Raw genomic sequence first — 16,725 nt, forward strand, 5'->3', positions numbered from 1 at the left:
AGGAAGAATGTCTTTTCAGGGTCCTAATGTACAGACTATTTCTCCCAGCCACAATATTCTCTTCGTATTTTATGTTGAGGCATTCAATTTAACAAAGGGCTAGCCATTCCAGCAGCTTTAGTTTAAAATTATAATTTGCTGGGTAATTAAAATGCAGCAGTTTATCTGTTAGTACACAGGCACATTAGGAAGAAAAAATTAAGAATGGAAAACACACACACTAGAGCTCGATACCTGACTTACAAAGTGATCATCTTCTCTCCTAGCTTTGCATATACTTAAAACAGAAATCTAAATGAAAATTATTCAAAATCACTGTTAATGCCAAAACAGAAAAAGAACTGAAAACAAGCTGCAAGTTCCTTGAGAAAATTACTTATACTTCAAGTGAAAACAGTGGAATGTCTCAGGGATTCATGCTTCTGCAGAAAACGCCAGAATACTCTCAATATGAACAAAGCATGTATTAAGAAAATACTATTCCATTCAATCCCTGGGGCGTCATAGTTTGCACCTCAAAGATCCAGTATTGGTTTGTGAGTTAAATGGTTCCCCCACCACCACCCTCAGGGATGGCAAAATTTGTTTAGTCACAAGCCAACACAGATCTTGAAATGTATGAGCAAATTGTATGTCGTGAGCCACTAAAGGGGAGGGGGGGAGCTGTAACATTTCATGTATCAACTAAATCTTAGAAGATAACATTGGATACCGGAATGCGGAGTTCCTCAAGGATCCCCCCTCTCACCAACGATCTTCAACCTAATGATGATACCATTAGCCAAACTCCTAGCCAATCAAAACCTTAACCCCTACATATATGCCGATGACGTTACGATCCATATCCCGTTCAAAAGTGACTTAAACGAAATAACCAACAAGATCCACCAGAGCTTCCAGATCATGCACTCCTGGGCGGACTCATTCAAATTAAAACTCAACGCCTAGTTCTCACCTCCCCATACAACACAAACAACTACCCTACAATAACTACACCCTACTGCACACTTCTATCTCAGAAAATCTGAAAATTCTTGGAGTCACCATTGATCGAAACCTCACTCTCGACACCCACGTGAAGAATACAACGAAAAAAATGTTCCAATCGATGTGGAAACTCAAAAGAATAAAACCTTTCTTCCCAAGAAACATCTTCTGCACCCTAGTACAGTCATTAGTAATAAGCCACTTGGATTACTGCAACGCTCTGTACGCAGGCTGTAAAGAACAGACCATCAAAAAACTCCAAACAGCCCAGAACACCGCAGCCAGACTCATTTTTGGAACACCTAAATACGAAAGTGCAAAACCCCTAAGAGAGAAACTGCACTGGCTCCCGCTCAAGGAACGAATTGAGTTCAAGATCTGCACAACTGTACACAAAATCATTCACGCAGATGCCCCACTCTATATGTTAAACCTAGTGGACTTACCACCCAGAAATGCCAAAAGATCGGCCCGCAAATTCCTCAATCTGAACTTCCCCAGCTGCAAAGGAATGAAGTACAAACAGGCTTATGCTAATACCTTTGCGTACAAAAGCACACAGTCTTGGAACGCACTGCCCATGGCCCTGAAAGCCATGACCAATCTAACCAGCTTTCGCAAAGCTTTGAAGAAACATCTCTTCAACAAAGCCTACAAAAGTCACCCTCAATGAAACAAAACATTCCTTAAACCACCCAAGTACACCAAAAAACACCTCTCACACGGCCTCACCTAACACCTCTCCATCTAAACCCTCCCACCTCCGCTTATGATCGACTGTTTTTTAAATCATGTAACGACGTTATCATATCTATACTCTGTAAGCCACATTGAGCCTGCAAAAAGGTGGGAAAATGTGGGGTATAAATAACATAAGCATTGCCATATTGGGACAGACCAGAGGTCCATCAAACCTAGTATCCTGTTTCAACAGTGACCAATCCAGATTCAAGTACCTAGCAAGATCCCAAAAGAGTAATACTGATTTTGTGCTGATTATCCTACAAATAAGCAGTGGATTTTCCCAAGTCCATCTTAATAATAGCTTATGGACTTTTTGTTTAGGAAATTATCAAAACCTTTTTTAAACCCTACTAACTGCTTTTACCACATTCTTTGGCAACAAATTCCAGAGTTCAATTACACATTGAGTGGAAAAATATTTTCTCCTATTTTAAATGTACTACTTTGTAGCTTCATTGTGTGCCCCCTAGTCCTAGTATTTTTGGAAAAAGTAAAGAAGCAATTCATATCTACCCATTCCACTCCACTCAGTATTTTACATAAGTACTTAAGTATTGCCATACTGGGAAAGACCAAAGGTCCATCGAGCCCAGCATCCTGTTTCCAACAGTGGCCAATCCAGGTCACAAATACCTGGCAAGATCCCCAAAATGTACAAAACATTTTATACTGCTTATCCCAGAAATAGTGGATTTTTCCCCAAGTCCATTTAATAACGGTCTATGGACTTTTCCTTTAGGAAGCCGCACAAACCTTTTTTTTAACCTCAGCTAAGCTAACCGCCTTTACCACATTCTCTGGCAATGAATTCCAGAGTTTAATTACACGTTGAGTGAAGAAAAAGTTTCTCAGATTCATTTTAAATTTACTATATTGTAGCTTCATCGCATGCCCCCTAGGCCTAGTATTTATGGAAAGCGTGAACAGACGCTTCACATCTACCCGTTCAACTCAACTCATTATTTTATAGATCTCTATCATATCACCCCTCAGCCGCCTTTTCTCCAAGCTGAAGAGCCCTAGCTGCTTTAGCCTTTCCTCATAGGGAAGTCGTCCCTTCCCCTTTATAGATTGCTCTCATATCTTCCCTCAGCCGTCTCTTCTCCAAGCTGAAGATCCCTAACCTTTTTATCCTGTCCTCATAGGGAAATCGTCCTATATACATTTTCTGGCAGGGACGCTAAGGGGCCCTTTTACAAAGCCACGGGAGGGCAAACGCGCGTCAAATCAGCACTACTGCTGGGATAGTGCGTGCACCCAACGGTAATTCCAAATTTGGCGTGCGCCGAATCTCACGGTAGAAAATAGTTTTCTATTTTCTTCCACAGGGGGCGTTCCCGGTGGAAATCGGTAGCATGACAGCGCGCAGGTAGCACATGAGCCTTTACCGCTAAGTCCTCAAGCTGTAAATAGACATGTACTAGTTTTAATTCTTGCACACACCCATTTCCTGGACCATTTTTTTTTTAATGGCTTTTTTCCCTAGCTGTGGTAAAAAGTGGCCCAGCGCATGCCCAAAAGACGAGCCCACATTACCGCAGGCCACTTTTTACTGCGGCTTTATAAAAGGACCCCTCAATGATATCAATTTGTGGCTAGCATTCTGTATATAAGATAGATACATACTACTACTACTTAACATTTCTAGAGCGCTACTAGGGTTACGCAGCGCTGTACAATTTAACAAAGAGAGACAGTCCCTGCTCAAAGAGCTTACAATCTAATAGACAAGTGAACGGTCGGTCCGATAGGGGCAGTCAAATTGGGGCAGTCTGGATTCACTGAACGGTAAGGGTTAGGTGCCGAACCCAGCATTGAAGAGGTGGGCTTTAAGCAAAGACTTGAAGACGGGCAGGGAGGGGGCTTGGCGTAAGGGCTCAGAAAGGTTGTTCCAAGCATAGGGTGAGGCGAGGCAGAATGAGCGGAGCCTGGAGTTGGCGGTGATGGAGAAGGGTACTGAGAGGAGGGATTTATCCTGTGAACGGAGGTTACGGGCGGGAACGTAAGGGGAGATGAGGGTAGAAAGATAGTGAGGGGCAGCAGACTGAGTGCATTTGTAGGTAAGAAGGAGAAGCTTGAATTGAATGCGGTATCTGATCGGAAGCCAGTGAAGTGACCTGAGGAGAGGGGTGATATGAGTATATCGGTTCTGGCGGAATTTGAGACGTGCAGCAGAGTTCTGAACAGACTGAAGGGGGGATAGATGGCTAAGTGGGAGGCCGGTGAGGAGTAAGTTGTAGTAGTCCAGGCGAGAGGTAATGAGAGCGTGGACGAGAGTTCGGGTGGTGTGTTCAGACAGGAAAGGGCGAATTTTGCTGATGTTAAAGAGGAAGAAGCGACAGGTCTTGGCTATCTGCTGGATATGCGCAGAGAAGGAGAGAGAGGAGTCAAAGATGACTCCGAGGTTGCGGGCAGATGAGACGGGGAGGATGAGGGTGTTATCAACTGAGATAGGTGCAAAACATGGTATTAACACGCCTAACATTACTTGCCCGCAGTTACAGTAGCCATAGAGTTTGCTTTCTTTCTCCCCACTCTTTCATTTTCAGTATTTTCTCTTTCATCCTTCCCGCCTCCATTGCTGCTCGATTAATTGCTACTGCTGTTGCTTCTGTCTTGTTGCTGGTGTCACTTAGCTGTTTGTACTCCATAAAGTGCCAGTGATTGAAAGCAAGTCCCTCCAGCAAACAAGGATGAAGGGAGCTGGAAAGAAGGCAGTGGTAGGCCAGTGGGCAATAAGGAATGGAGTAGCCCAGTAGTTAGAGCACTGAGAACTAGGGAAGCCACTTCTTTTGATCTTGTGCAAGTCACTTCACCCTCCATCCATATTGTGTGTAAACTTTTATAGGGCTTGTGGTGACGGGGAAATATCTATGGTACTGGACTGTAGCTTTCCTTGAGTTGCCAACAAAAATGTGTGAGCTAAATCCAAATAATTTGTTAATCTGCTAGGGGTGTGCTGAAAAATGGCTTGTGGGTTTTGGGCGTGCACCAATCCATTTTTCAGCGCGCCTGTAAAAAAAAAAGCCCTTTTTCTTATTTTTGCCGAAAATGGACATGTGGCAAAATCAAAATTGCCGTGCGTCCATTTTGGGTCTGAGAACTTACTGCTGGCCATTGACCTAGCGGTAAAGACTAATGCGGTAATGACCTACGTGCGCCAGAAAATAATATTTTTAGTGCGTAGTGGACACGCACCAAAAATGAAATTACCACAAAGGACATGTTAGTTGTGCGGTAACTCCATTTTGGTGCGTGTTGGGCTTGTGTAGGCGCTTACGTGCCTTAGTAAAAGGGCCCCTTAGTTCTGTATTCTGCTTCTTTTACTGTTTTCACCTTAGAATGTCACTAGATGGCACTCTAAAGCCAGTTACAGATCCCAGGCTTTAAAATGCTGTTGCTGTTAAGGTATAAACCTGGATAAAGGAGTTTCAAAAAGACACATGCTGTTCATTTTAAGTGCATAGCACTCCTGGACAAGTTAAAGCAAATGTTTCTGTTTTAAATATTACCACCTTTTTATCCTATGAATCGCAAGGATGGAAAACTATATTAATGTAAGAAGCTTCACTTGCTAAGATATTTTAAAAATGGTTTTACACTGGAGCCATGTCACATTTTTGACAGGTGACGCATCAGTGCTGTGTGACACCCTGACAGGTCCTTGTTCCTGGTTTTTTTTTTTTAATCCTGAAATATTCAGGACTGCAGTGCCCAAGTGGACGGTTCTCTTGCATCTCAGATATTCCTGAATCTTTGTCGTGGTATTTTGAAGCACATTGGTTCTATGGGCTCTTTGCCAACCTATTTTGCAGTTTTTTTTTTTTCATCCTGAAATCTTTCTGTGTGTGAGTGATACAAGGTATTTGTCCTGTTTGTGTGCATATATGTCTCTATTCTCTACCCTCTACACCACCAGCACCAGTCAACAGTGCAGCTGAAGGTGGCAAGAGGGTTTCGCAATTGTGGTGATAAACTCCATCACCAATGAAGCTGAATATTGCCAAGGGCAAACAGTAGACTACTGTGTAGGTTTTTGAACTGAAAAAAAAAATTAACAGTGTATGCATTAAGAGAGAACACATTAACATCACAAATAAAAAAAAAAAAAAAAGAGAATAGAATAAATATGTAAGCAGTACTTTCTATCAAAACCTGATTTGTGTCAGGAAATGAGGTGTACATGAATGTCAAAGGGATACAGTAGCCGCCAAGTAATTTCATCAAGTTGCCAAACCTGGGAAACCATGGAGAATGTGAGCATTTTGCTGTGCAGGTTTTAGGGAGAATAGATATATCAGGGTCTGCTCAGAAACGTCTTGAAAATGTTTTAAGTGCTAAATATTTTGCGTGCACGCCACACACATGCAGAGTTTTACAGCATTCTCTGCTATTTTAATACAAAGGGCCAGATTTGCATTTCATGCATGAGCCGGGCACAAAAGCTCACAAGACAGTTTGCACAATTTTTTGATGCTGGACATCCTTTGTTCAAGGATGTATTTTCCTGTAACTTATGGAAGGAGAAACGTGTAAAGAGTTGGCCTGTCCCTCCAATCTAAATATAAGAACTGGGCAAAGTTCCTGGTGCTTTTGGTGGAAAATTCTTATGCTACGTTTCCCCATCAAATTTATCTTCCCCTGTCAGAAATTGCAGTAGATGAAAGCCTCAAGGTAAAGCAGACATGCAGGGTTTTTTTCCCCCCCTGTAGATTTTTTTAAAATGCCTGACACACGCATGTGGTTCCAAAATTCAGTGCAAGGAAAAACCCATGTAGTCTATTCTTTCGAAGGGCCTACTGCATGGCACCGATAATTTTGTAGAAACAATACCATGCCTAGCACTACACATGCTTTTTGAAAAGCTAGTCCACACGATGTGATGTGCCCTTGGCTGCATCCTGCCCCCATGCTCTGCAGAGATGATTAAAGGGAAGCCTGTGGAACACGAATAAGACATAAAACATAATTGAGAGGTTTAGCCTATTGGATCACTAGTATTGCTGTTAGCTGCCATGCAAAAGATCTGGATTCAGTTCAATTCCTGACTCAGCTCTTCCACTGCTTGGGTTGGCCAGGGAAGCAGAAAGGAACAAGGAGGAAAGAATAAGACACAGAAAAAGAAAAATATTTTAGAGATCAGAAGCTGATCTGACTCGCCTGGTATATCAGCTGTAGTTATTTCTGCTCTGTTCCTTTAAACACCATCTTTTGTGATCTGTAGGAAAGTTTCCTGTGCATAGCTGCAGTGAACTGTTTTTAGGGTTTGTACTATTTTTTGTCCAGGCACAGGAACTTATTATTTAATGGGCTTTTTAATGGGTGCGCTAAAAATAAGCATGCACTAAATGCTAGAGATTCCCATATATTCCTATGGGAATCTCTAGTGTTTAGCACATGCTAATTATTAGTGCGTGCTAGAAACACTACCGTGTCTTTGTGAAAGACCCTCTTAGGGGCCCTTTTACTAAGCTGCGTAAGTGTGTGTGCCAAAATGGAGTTACCGGCCAACTATCACGTGGCTCTTGCGGTAATTTCATTTTTTTGGTGCACGTCCGAAATTGTTTTTTATTTTTGAGTGCACGTAACGGACACGCGCGCCAAGTGGCATTTGGCGCGCGTAGGTCATTACCGCCTGGTTACCGCATGAGTCTAGATCAATGGCTGATGGTAAGGACTCAGACCCAAAATGGACATGCGGCAATTTTCATTTTGCCTCGCATCCATTTTAGTCAAAAAATTTTAAAAAAGGCCTTTTTTACAGGTGCGCTAAAAAATGGATGGGCGCGCACCCAAAACCTGCACCTACACTACCGCAAGCCATTTTTCAGCACGCCTTTGTAAAAGGACCCTTTAGTTTCTTTTTATTACCTTGGCCCTAGAATGACCTTGACAAATTTTCACTGAACTAAGAGCCAATGACAGAAACCTCTTTCATTTTTCCTCTTCCCCACACCCAATATTGTCCGTAGTGAAGTTTGAATGGGGGAGGGGGCAATTCCACCCAAATTGCAGTTGCTCCTTTAGAAAATGATTTACTAAGTCTATTTTACCATTTCCCTGTCTGAAAGTTTAGTACACTTGTCCCTTAAGGTACCACTGCAGATCTGCATCACCCACTTGATAGGTTAAATAAAGAGGCAATTACTTCTTTGCTTCACTTATCACCATGGCATGGGTCTCGACCTTCACCCTGTCTACAGTTTGTCTGTCATTCATATATAGATAGATATCCCCCAGCCTTCACCGAGTTTGTTCTTTCTCTGTCTCTCATATATAGGACCTGCCCAGTCTGTATCTCATATTTTCTCCCCAAACCTACCACCTAATGCTAGATGCAGAAGGAAGGCATGTTTCCAACTTTCCTGATGGGTGGTTCGGCACACTGAAGCTTGAGCTGCACTGTGCGTGACGTGGTCTCTCGGTTTCAAGTCCTGGACAACTGCGTGAACTTCCTGCACTGCACGGCTCAAGCTTTAATGAATTGAATCACAGCTGCGAAGGAAGGAGCATATTTTCAGTGACAGCACAGAAAAAAAGAAAATTCGGGGGCAAGAAATCCTGGGCATCAGGGCACAAATTCTAGGTGCCATGGTGAGGTGGTGCCTGGGATTTGTCGAGACTTGCCCTGTAATATTTTTTATCTATTTTTATAATTACGCAAATATAAATTTAGCCATATCAGTATCAGTTTCCCCCTTTGTTGTGTTAGATATAAGGATATACATTAGGATTTAATTCAGGAGCAATGCTAGAATAGGAAAACTCAATATGTAATTTATATGTCTGCTGTGTGGCCCCATCAAAGGTTTGTGTCAACCCTCTCATGATAAATTAAGTGCATTTTTTCTTTTATTGCTTTTATTTTCATTTACTACACAAGAACATATGACATTTGAAATAAAAATGATTACTTTTGAAACAAATGCAAGAGTGGCTTAATAAATGGACGGTGGAAATACTATTGGTCTCTTTCATTTCACAGCAAACATGTTACCCTCACCCCACTGCCCTCTTTGTACAGTACAGAAAGCACACCAAAGCAAAAAGGTAACCCTAAAAATGGTGATGAACTCCAATGTATGAATACCAATACTACAACTAAAATTATATTGATTACATTTAAATTTAGTGATGCAAGTCCTCAGAAACCCTTTCACCTCCCTTATTTTAAAGAAGGAATTTCAGGGAAGATTATACATTATATAGGTTTAACCTGTCAATAATGGGAAACAATGCAACCTTAATAAAGGCAGGTGACTCCCCCTCCCCCCATACAAATTAAAGCTCACACCATCAAAGGTACTCCCCATGCAAATGTACCAAAATAAATAACGTGAAAGAACACACATACACACATTAAAGCTCGTCAGCATTCAAAGAGAATCGCTCAAAAATAGACGCAAGTCTGAAAGTACTATAAACTTTAAGAATGCAGTAAATAAGCACACTTATGTGATCCATATGTCACTGTTATAGCTGTGCTCTACAAAGCCTTGTTTCGTTTTCCTTCCTCAGGAGCCCCACTTGACACAGGAAAAAGCAGACTTGTTTCACTCTCACACCATACTTTCAATAATGCAGTTTACATATATATCCTGACATCATCTTCATCTCTTCCTGCACTCGCATACTGAAGGGAGGAGAACGTTCAGATTAGTTAGAAATGGATTATTATCTATAACGTAACTGTTGTCTGCCCTGAAACTTACACATTTTCATCCCAACGTGGCAGCTGCATTAACTTATCTATTCTGCAAGTCGAGAATGGGTGGAGGAATAGGTTAACTCTTTGGAACAGAATTAGGGAATAGTTTAGAAGGTTCATCAAGTTCTGCTGAAATTAACTATGTGCATATGAATATTCCTGGATTGGGATGCATGGAATTTGAGGACCTGGCTGCCACAAGAGGTGTTTTCCCATGGTCCGGTGAAAGTTTTTTGCACATTGAACAGGAAATAATTTTGGAAGTAATGTTTCTCTGCAGCTAATCACAATTAGAGAGATGAATTTAGCGCATGGGAACGGCAGACAGTTTGCTCAGCCCGAAGGGTAGCCAGTTACGCTGCATCTTGTTTTGCTTGCAGTCATTATGACATTCTGGAAGGTCGTGTCCCATCTGGAATGGTTTCTGAATATCGAAGCCTGCTCTCCCAGTGTGAAGAAGTCTACAAGAGGTTTACAGACCTGCGGAACAGCATCACCGTCAGCGACTCGGAGTCCGAGTCTGATAATGTCTCTATGGCGGAGGTGATGAAGATGTACGAACAGATGGAAAAGCTGAAGCGGAAACTGACGCTCATTGAGAATCCTTTGCTCAGGTACTGCAGTCATGTACTAAGAAGTGGGGCTATTTAAGCTGCCAAAACCCAGGTTTACAAGAAGTCTTGGAACTTGCACATTTTCATCCCTGCTCAGATGTGAACTGAGAGTCAGTTAACCAAGTCACAGTTCACCCAATTGTAGTACCAAAAACTAGATCCTTTGCTGGTGGTAGGACCATCTATTGGACTAATGTGAGTTTTTTTTTTTTTGTTTGTTTTTTTTTAACCTGCCCACCATGTTAGACATACCGATCTAATAAAAGAGAGTTCAATCTGCAAGGAATACAGTTGAACCAGTTCAGTGCTTTACAATATTTTTCTGTGTACCCGAACTATGAGATTACCCTTAAACATCTTGAGGCCAGTGAAAATATTTGTTTAAATATATAATTAGATTTTCTGGGCTGTCAAACATAGCTGAAACTCTTAAGTATGACCTAGTAAAGTGTATTTTATTGAATTAAAGTAATTATGAAATACTAACCAAATATACCGTCTAGCCTAGCACTCTACATATAACATTTTTTTCTTTAAAGGTATGTATTTGGCTACCAGAAGCATGCTGGCTTGCAGCCTACCAGAGCTAAAGGACTTCGTCCAAAGGGTGGAAAAGTTATTCATGTGGTGTCTACGTCTATGACTGTGAGCCTGCTGCAGTCCTTAACGAGGGACAGGCTGTACCCAGAGTCCTGTAACCAAGAACTGGAAATACAGGTATGGTGAGGAAAGAGGGCTTTGTCTTGCCTGCTGCTGGACTGGTTCTGTGTACCCAGAATATTCTCTTAACTTTTTGAATTGTATTTCTTATTAGTTAAATTTAACTTGGCCCTGGTGAGTAATTAGATTTTTTTTTCCTCTGGAGTTGGGGAAGGGTCATGACTGATCTATCTTGACTACTTTCAATCTTATTGGAGCTTCCAGTGGTTCTGGAATAAAAGGGAATAGGATGAAGGTAAGGGATAGACTCAGGCGTAATCTAAGAAAATATTCTTTATGAAAAGGTGATGGATGCATGTAACTGCCTTCCCAGTGGAGTTTGTGGAGACGAAGACTGTGCCTGAATTCAAGAAAGCAGTATGGTACAAGCACAGAGGATCTCAAAAGAGAGGCAGGGATAATAGTCTGGTCTTTTATTTTCTATGTAATCTGATGTGTTTAGAGTAGCAGACTGAGAATCAGGGAAGCGTCAGTTCATATTCTACGGGTGCTCTTTGTGACCTTGGGCAAGTCACCTTTCATTGCTTGGGGTTTAAGTTAATGCACATCTGTAAATTAGATCCTTAATGTGAGTCTAATAGTTTCTTAGTAAATAGACCTCATTGACAATAATAAAGCCTGGATTAAATAATGTGCATTAAATCCCTTTAATGTGCCCCAGCAAATCTATCTGGCCCTTAAATTATAAGCCCTCTGGGGATAAGAAAATTGCTATATTTGGGTATTGTGACTTGCCTTGGAACTACTAGTGAAAAGGCATGGCAAATTAAGGAGGTCTTTTACTTAAGATTAGCTCATATTATCTGCTACAGGACTCATTTAATTCCTTTGGGCCCCTCTACAGATAACATATGCTAATCTACTGCAAAGCGTAGAGCTGTATGTCAGCAGACAATGAGGTCACAGGAAAGCACTTAAAACTTCAATGTTTAGGATTACATACAATAAAATATATCTAAAAGAAATTACATTATACAGAGAAAAGGAAACAGAGCACCCATACATTGCCATGTGTTTATGTTCCAGTAGACCTCGATGTCCAAGCAGTCTGCACCATGTAAAGGCCCAATTCATATATGAAAAGCCAAGCGAGATAAGTGTCTTCACCTTTACTTTAAACTTAGAAAAAGTGCCCTCTGTACTGTAGTGACAGGGAGCACATTCCACAATGTTGGACCAACTACACTAAAATGCAACAAAAGCACCAGGAGCCTTCAAAAACGGGACAAGTTCCTTTATTAGTCAAAATCAATGTACCAGTATAGGGTCTATACTGGTATATTCATTTTGGTGCTTTTGTTGCATTTTGGACTTGTACTTTGAGTGCAGGGCTCTTGCTGGATTATAAGGCTGAAAGACAAGACAAATAAAGGAGAAACTGAATGAAGGATCTTATAAATCAATATCAAAATATTATAGATAATTCGGTATTCCATTGGAAACCAATGTTCAAGTTTGTAATACTGGGGTCACATAATCGAATCAGAAACATTTTTTTTCTCATGGCTCCTTATACCATGTATTGCAGCCCTTGACTGAGCCCCAAACAGAAAGGGCCTAGGAAATGCTGAGCTAATTTACATATTCTATTCCCTTCATTTATAGCCCGCTAATATCCTTTAGTATTCTAAGTGGGTTACAGAATTTTCTTATATAAAATTCAGATTCAGACATTAAATGACTGCTGAAATAGGTCTGTTTTTAAAGCTTTCCTAAATAGTGTGTAATCCATTATTGCACGATGGTGTAAAGAAAGTGAATTCTACAATTTAGTTGATAAATAGCCAAATGTAGAATCAAAATAACATTTAAATTGAATCCTATTTACTGCTAGGAACGTGAAATCTAATGTGTAATATTTAGGGAAAGGGAATAGGACTTATATACCGCCTTTCTGTGGTTTTTTCCAACTACATTCAAAGCGGTTTACATATTATATACAGGTACTTATTTGTACCTGGGACAATGGAGGGTTAAATGACTTGCCCAGAGTCACAAGGAGCTGCAGTGGGAATTGAACCCAGTTCCCCAGGTTCAGAGTCCGCTGCACTAACCACTAGGCTACTCCTCCACTCCACGTTTAGATCGTGATAAATTTTGGATAAGAAATCAAAGAAATATGATCTAATGGACATCTGTTTAAAAGAAAAACCCAAGCAAATCAACTTAAAATATATTCTGGCAGTTAGTTACCGGCAAACAATGCAACTGCCTAGTAATGGTGTCACATGATCGTTCCTCTTTTTTTTTTTTTTTTTTAACTAAAGATTAATCGTGCTGCACAGATCTGCAACATTGGGAGTCTCTTCACATAGATCTGATTCATCCCTGCATACAGGGAGTTATAATAAGCCAACTGTGGCAGAATCACTGTCTGTACCAACATTCTATATTGAGTTGGGAATAAAAAGCGTATTGCTCTAGTTTAAAAAAATATTCTTTTACTTAAATTACTTGTTGTTTTTTTTTTTAATATTAACTGTGCATCCAAGATGAATTCCAACACTCTAAACGATTTCTCAAAATTCAATTTCTCCCCCGTACTAAGAACCAAATTTTGTGGAATTTTAGCCAAAGTATTATATACAAGGAGGAAGTACAGTTCTACCAGCGGTACTTTGACTGCTTTAGTAAATATATATCTATATCTTTGAAATGGATGTACGTTTTGGTCAGTAAATCATAACAACAGCATTTACTACTGATACAAGAGTTTATCAAGACATCACGTTTAATTTAATGGAGAATTAGAACCTGACTCAAATGAATGAATAAAAAAAAAACTGTTGAACGTTGGGACACACATCTTTTAGAGAAAAAATTCTGGCTAACTATCTTGTGGAAGAGGGAACCAGCTTTTAGCGAAAGAAGCTTTTCCTTTCCAATTTATTTTGATGAAGTAAGGTTAGTAGGTTGTGTTCAGAATTTCAACTTGCCAGGAAGACAGAAGAATGTACCACATGCAAGTAAGAGGAAGAATTCATAACAAAGGAAACCTAACATTCAGTTTAGACTTACCTCAGGAGTAATTATAGTCCTCTGAATGCAGAGACCTGTGAAAAAAAGAAATTACAGAAAATGAATTCTTTCAGAATTCCTGTTAGGAGAAAAAGAATGTGTGTGCATATACACTTCCTTTTCATCCTTCTAGACCAGGGGTTCTCAAACCAGTCTGGTTTTTGAGATATCCGTAATGAATATGCATGAGATAAATTTGCATGCACTGTCTCTATTGTATGCAGATCTATCTCATGCATGTTCATTGTGGGTATCCTGAAAACCTGACTTGCTAGGTGTGTCCTGAGGATTGGAGTGAGAACACCTGTTCTAGACCAGTCCACATGAATGGGTTGTGTCCCTTCCTGACCAGTAGATGGAGTTAGAGAAACTGATCTATTCAGTGACATTTCCGGTGTAAGGGCTGGTGTAGGTTGGAATTCTTAGTATCTGTCTACTTGTAGCATCTGTCTACTTGTAGCAGATGGTGAGTGGGCTGGTGTAATAAGACTCAGGAGACAGGCCGAAATCCTTGGGCACAGTCCATGACCTGCATTCCTTGTGGTTAGGTCTGAAGGGTTTTAGCTCTTGAGGTTCGGTCCACAGACATTACCCCAGTTAAGCCAGGGGTTCTGGATCCTTGTGTTCTCTCTTAGTCTGTAGACTTTGGCTCAGGTAGCCTAGCTGGTTGTAGGCCCTGTGCACCACTACTAGTGGGAAAGATTTGGAATTTGCAAGCTGCTGATTTTCCTCGCCCTCTGATCCCACCCCACCCCACCCCACCCCTGGTTCCTTAGGCAGAGTTTAAAAGAAGAAAAAGGGAGGTGGGTGGGCTCCTTATGATTCACTTTTTCCCTTTGCCTTTGACCAGGGGAATAAAGTATTTTTTTTCTTTTTCAAAGAAAAACAAAGGTATCACAGCCCGGGACAGCCCAAATTTGCCCAGAAGGCAAAAATGCAGGGAGGTCCCTCCCTTGAGGAATCTGCCCAAGAGGCACTGATACTGGTGGTTAGTCTCTTCAAGAAAGAAGAACGGAGTGATTTTGTTGACTCGGTGGCCTCATTCTTGTAAATTTCAGCTGCTGTCCAGCAGGACACGTCAGATGGCAATCTTATTCTGGTGGATTTGCAAAAGCCCCCAAAGGCCGCCTTCCTTCATAGAGCCCTCTCCCAGACAGTCTTATCAGAGGGAAGCCCTAGAGGGCATTCTGAAGGGCACAAGGCTCCTGGGAAGGCTCTGCCCTTACCTAAGGAGGAACTGGAGAAGTTATTCAGTTTACCAGATGAAGATGCCATGGTGACTGCTAACCAAGAGACAACCATCCCTGAAGAAGGTTGTGCTGTGCTTAAGGATGCCAATGATAGGAAGGTGGAGCAGCTGCTTAAGCAGACCATTTCAGTGGCATTGAGGGCTCAGGCCTATGTTTGTATTGGTTATTCAACCTCCCTGCTCTTGTAGATTCAGCAGCCGCTGGAATCTGAGGAGGTGGAGCGTTTGGAGTCTTGTGCGGCCTTCCTGACATATCATTTCTTATCTGGTCTGCATCTGCTTGTGGACAGTGGGCTTCTGTAGTGGTTGCTGAAATATGGTTGCGGCTGAGTTGCTGGGAAGTGTATGCATCTTCACTTGGATTACTGTACGGCCTATTTCTTGGCATTGTGTCAATATCAGAAAAAACTGCAAATCATACAGAATACAGATGCTAGACTAATATACAGATTAAATAGATATACCAGTGTTTCAACTCATCTCAACAAACTGCACTACCTTCCCATAGCAGAAAGACTCAGGTTCAAAGCTGCTTGTTTAGTTTTTCAAATGCTACAGGGTTTCACCTCTGAACTGCTAAGACTGCTTCGCTATGTCTGGTCCAGTCTAACATACTGAAAGAACAACTGATGCTAGCGTCACCGTTTCAAAAGACATCTCGATATCGAAGATTCACAGCTCTCTGTTCCCCATACTTGGAGTTAAAATATGGAACATTCTTACTTATTGCAATCAGAACAGAAAATAGCTACCTTAGCTTAAGGCAGAGGCTAAAAACCTTTCTCTTCCAAAAAACCCCTGCTTCATAATGAATATGATTTCTATCTCCTTGTACCACCCACTGTCCTGTCATAATATTTTTGATCTCATACATTACATCAATGATATCTAATTTTCTCATATCTCACGTTAACACTGTCTGCTTTTGTCTGACCTAGATTGTATACCTAACTGAACCCTGGAAAGGGGATATTAATGGTATACAAGAATTGATTTCAATTGAATCCTCAAAGGAAGGCTTTGGGCCAGATGAAGCTGCAATGGTTACTAGAGAATTGATAAAGAGCCCTTCCTCGATCCTCTGCTTGAGGGCTTGGGACCGCTTCCGCCTTTTAAAAGATTGACAGTGGGTGCACCTCTAGTTTCATAGAGCAAGCAGAACGAGAGAGACGTCCTTCTCCAACCCCGGTGCCCCTTGGAGCTAAGGGTGGGTTACAGGCTCAGCTTGTTTTACCATGTGTGTGTTGGAGATGACAGCTTATTTTCGCCCTTGAGTTTGCAGAGCCAGTTTCAGATATCTTTATAGAGTCCCCATTCATATCCCCTCTCGAGTGTCACGGTCAAGACCGCCCTCTGTAGATTGATCAACCTGGTGACAGTGGAATTGGTACCAGGAGTGGAGATGGGCCACAGCCATTATTTGATCTGTTTTTGTTTTTATTTGAATTTTCACACTTATACATGAAATAATTGTACTTCTTTGTTACTTTTTCTAATAATCGAAATTAAAAAAAAAAAAAACAACAACAACAACTTTGATGTTGTTGCTTGTTAAAAATAGTTTTAAAGAAGAAAGTTTTGTCTTGGAAGAATTGCTATTTAAGAGAGAAACTAGTATTACATATCTTGTAAACTGGATTCAGTCTAGGCTTTTTAGAGGGTAAGCTAAACTTTAAAATATTTCA

At 41.0% G+C, this 16,725-nt stretch overlaps 1 protein-coding gene across 1 annotated transcript in view; it reads left to right on the forward strand.

The window, feature by feature from the left end:
* SHCBP1 (SHC binding and spindle associated 1) overlaps nt 1-16,725 on the forward strand; it is a 59,781-nt gene that overhangs the window by 18,988 nt on the left and 24,068 nt on the right. Inside the window, 2 exon segments of the mRNA XM_030204391.1 lie at nt 9,820-10,053; nt 10,593-10,770. Of these exon segments, the coding sequence (XP_030060251.1) occupies nt 9,820-10,053; nt 10,593-10,770 (412 nt within the window).

This window comes from Microcaecilia unicolor, chromosome 5 (genome assembly GCF_901765095.1).
Source record: "Microcaecilia unicolor chromosome 5, aMicUni1.1, whole genome shotgun sequence".
NCBI lineage: Eukaryota > Metazoa > Chordata > Amphibia > Gymnophiona > Siphonopidae > Microcaecilia > Microcaecilia unicolor.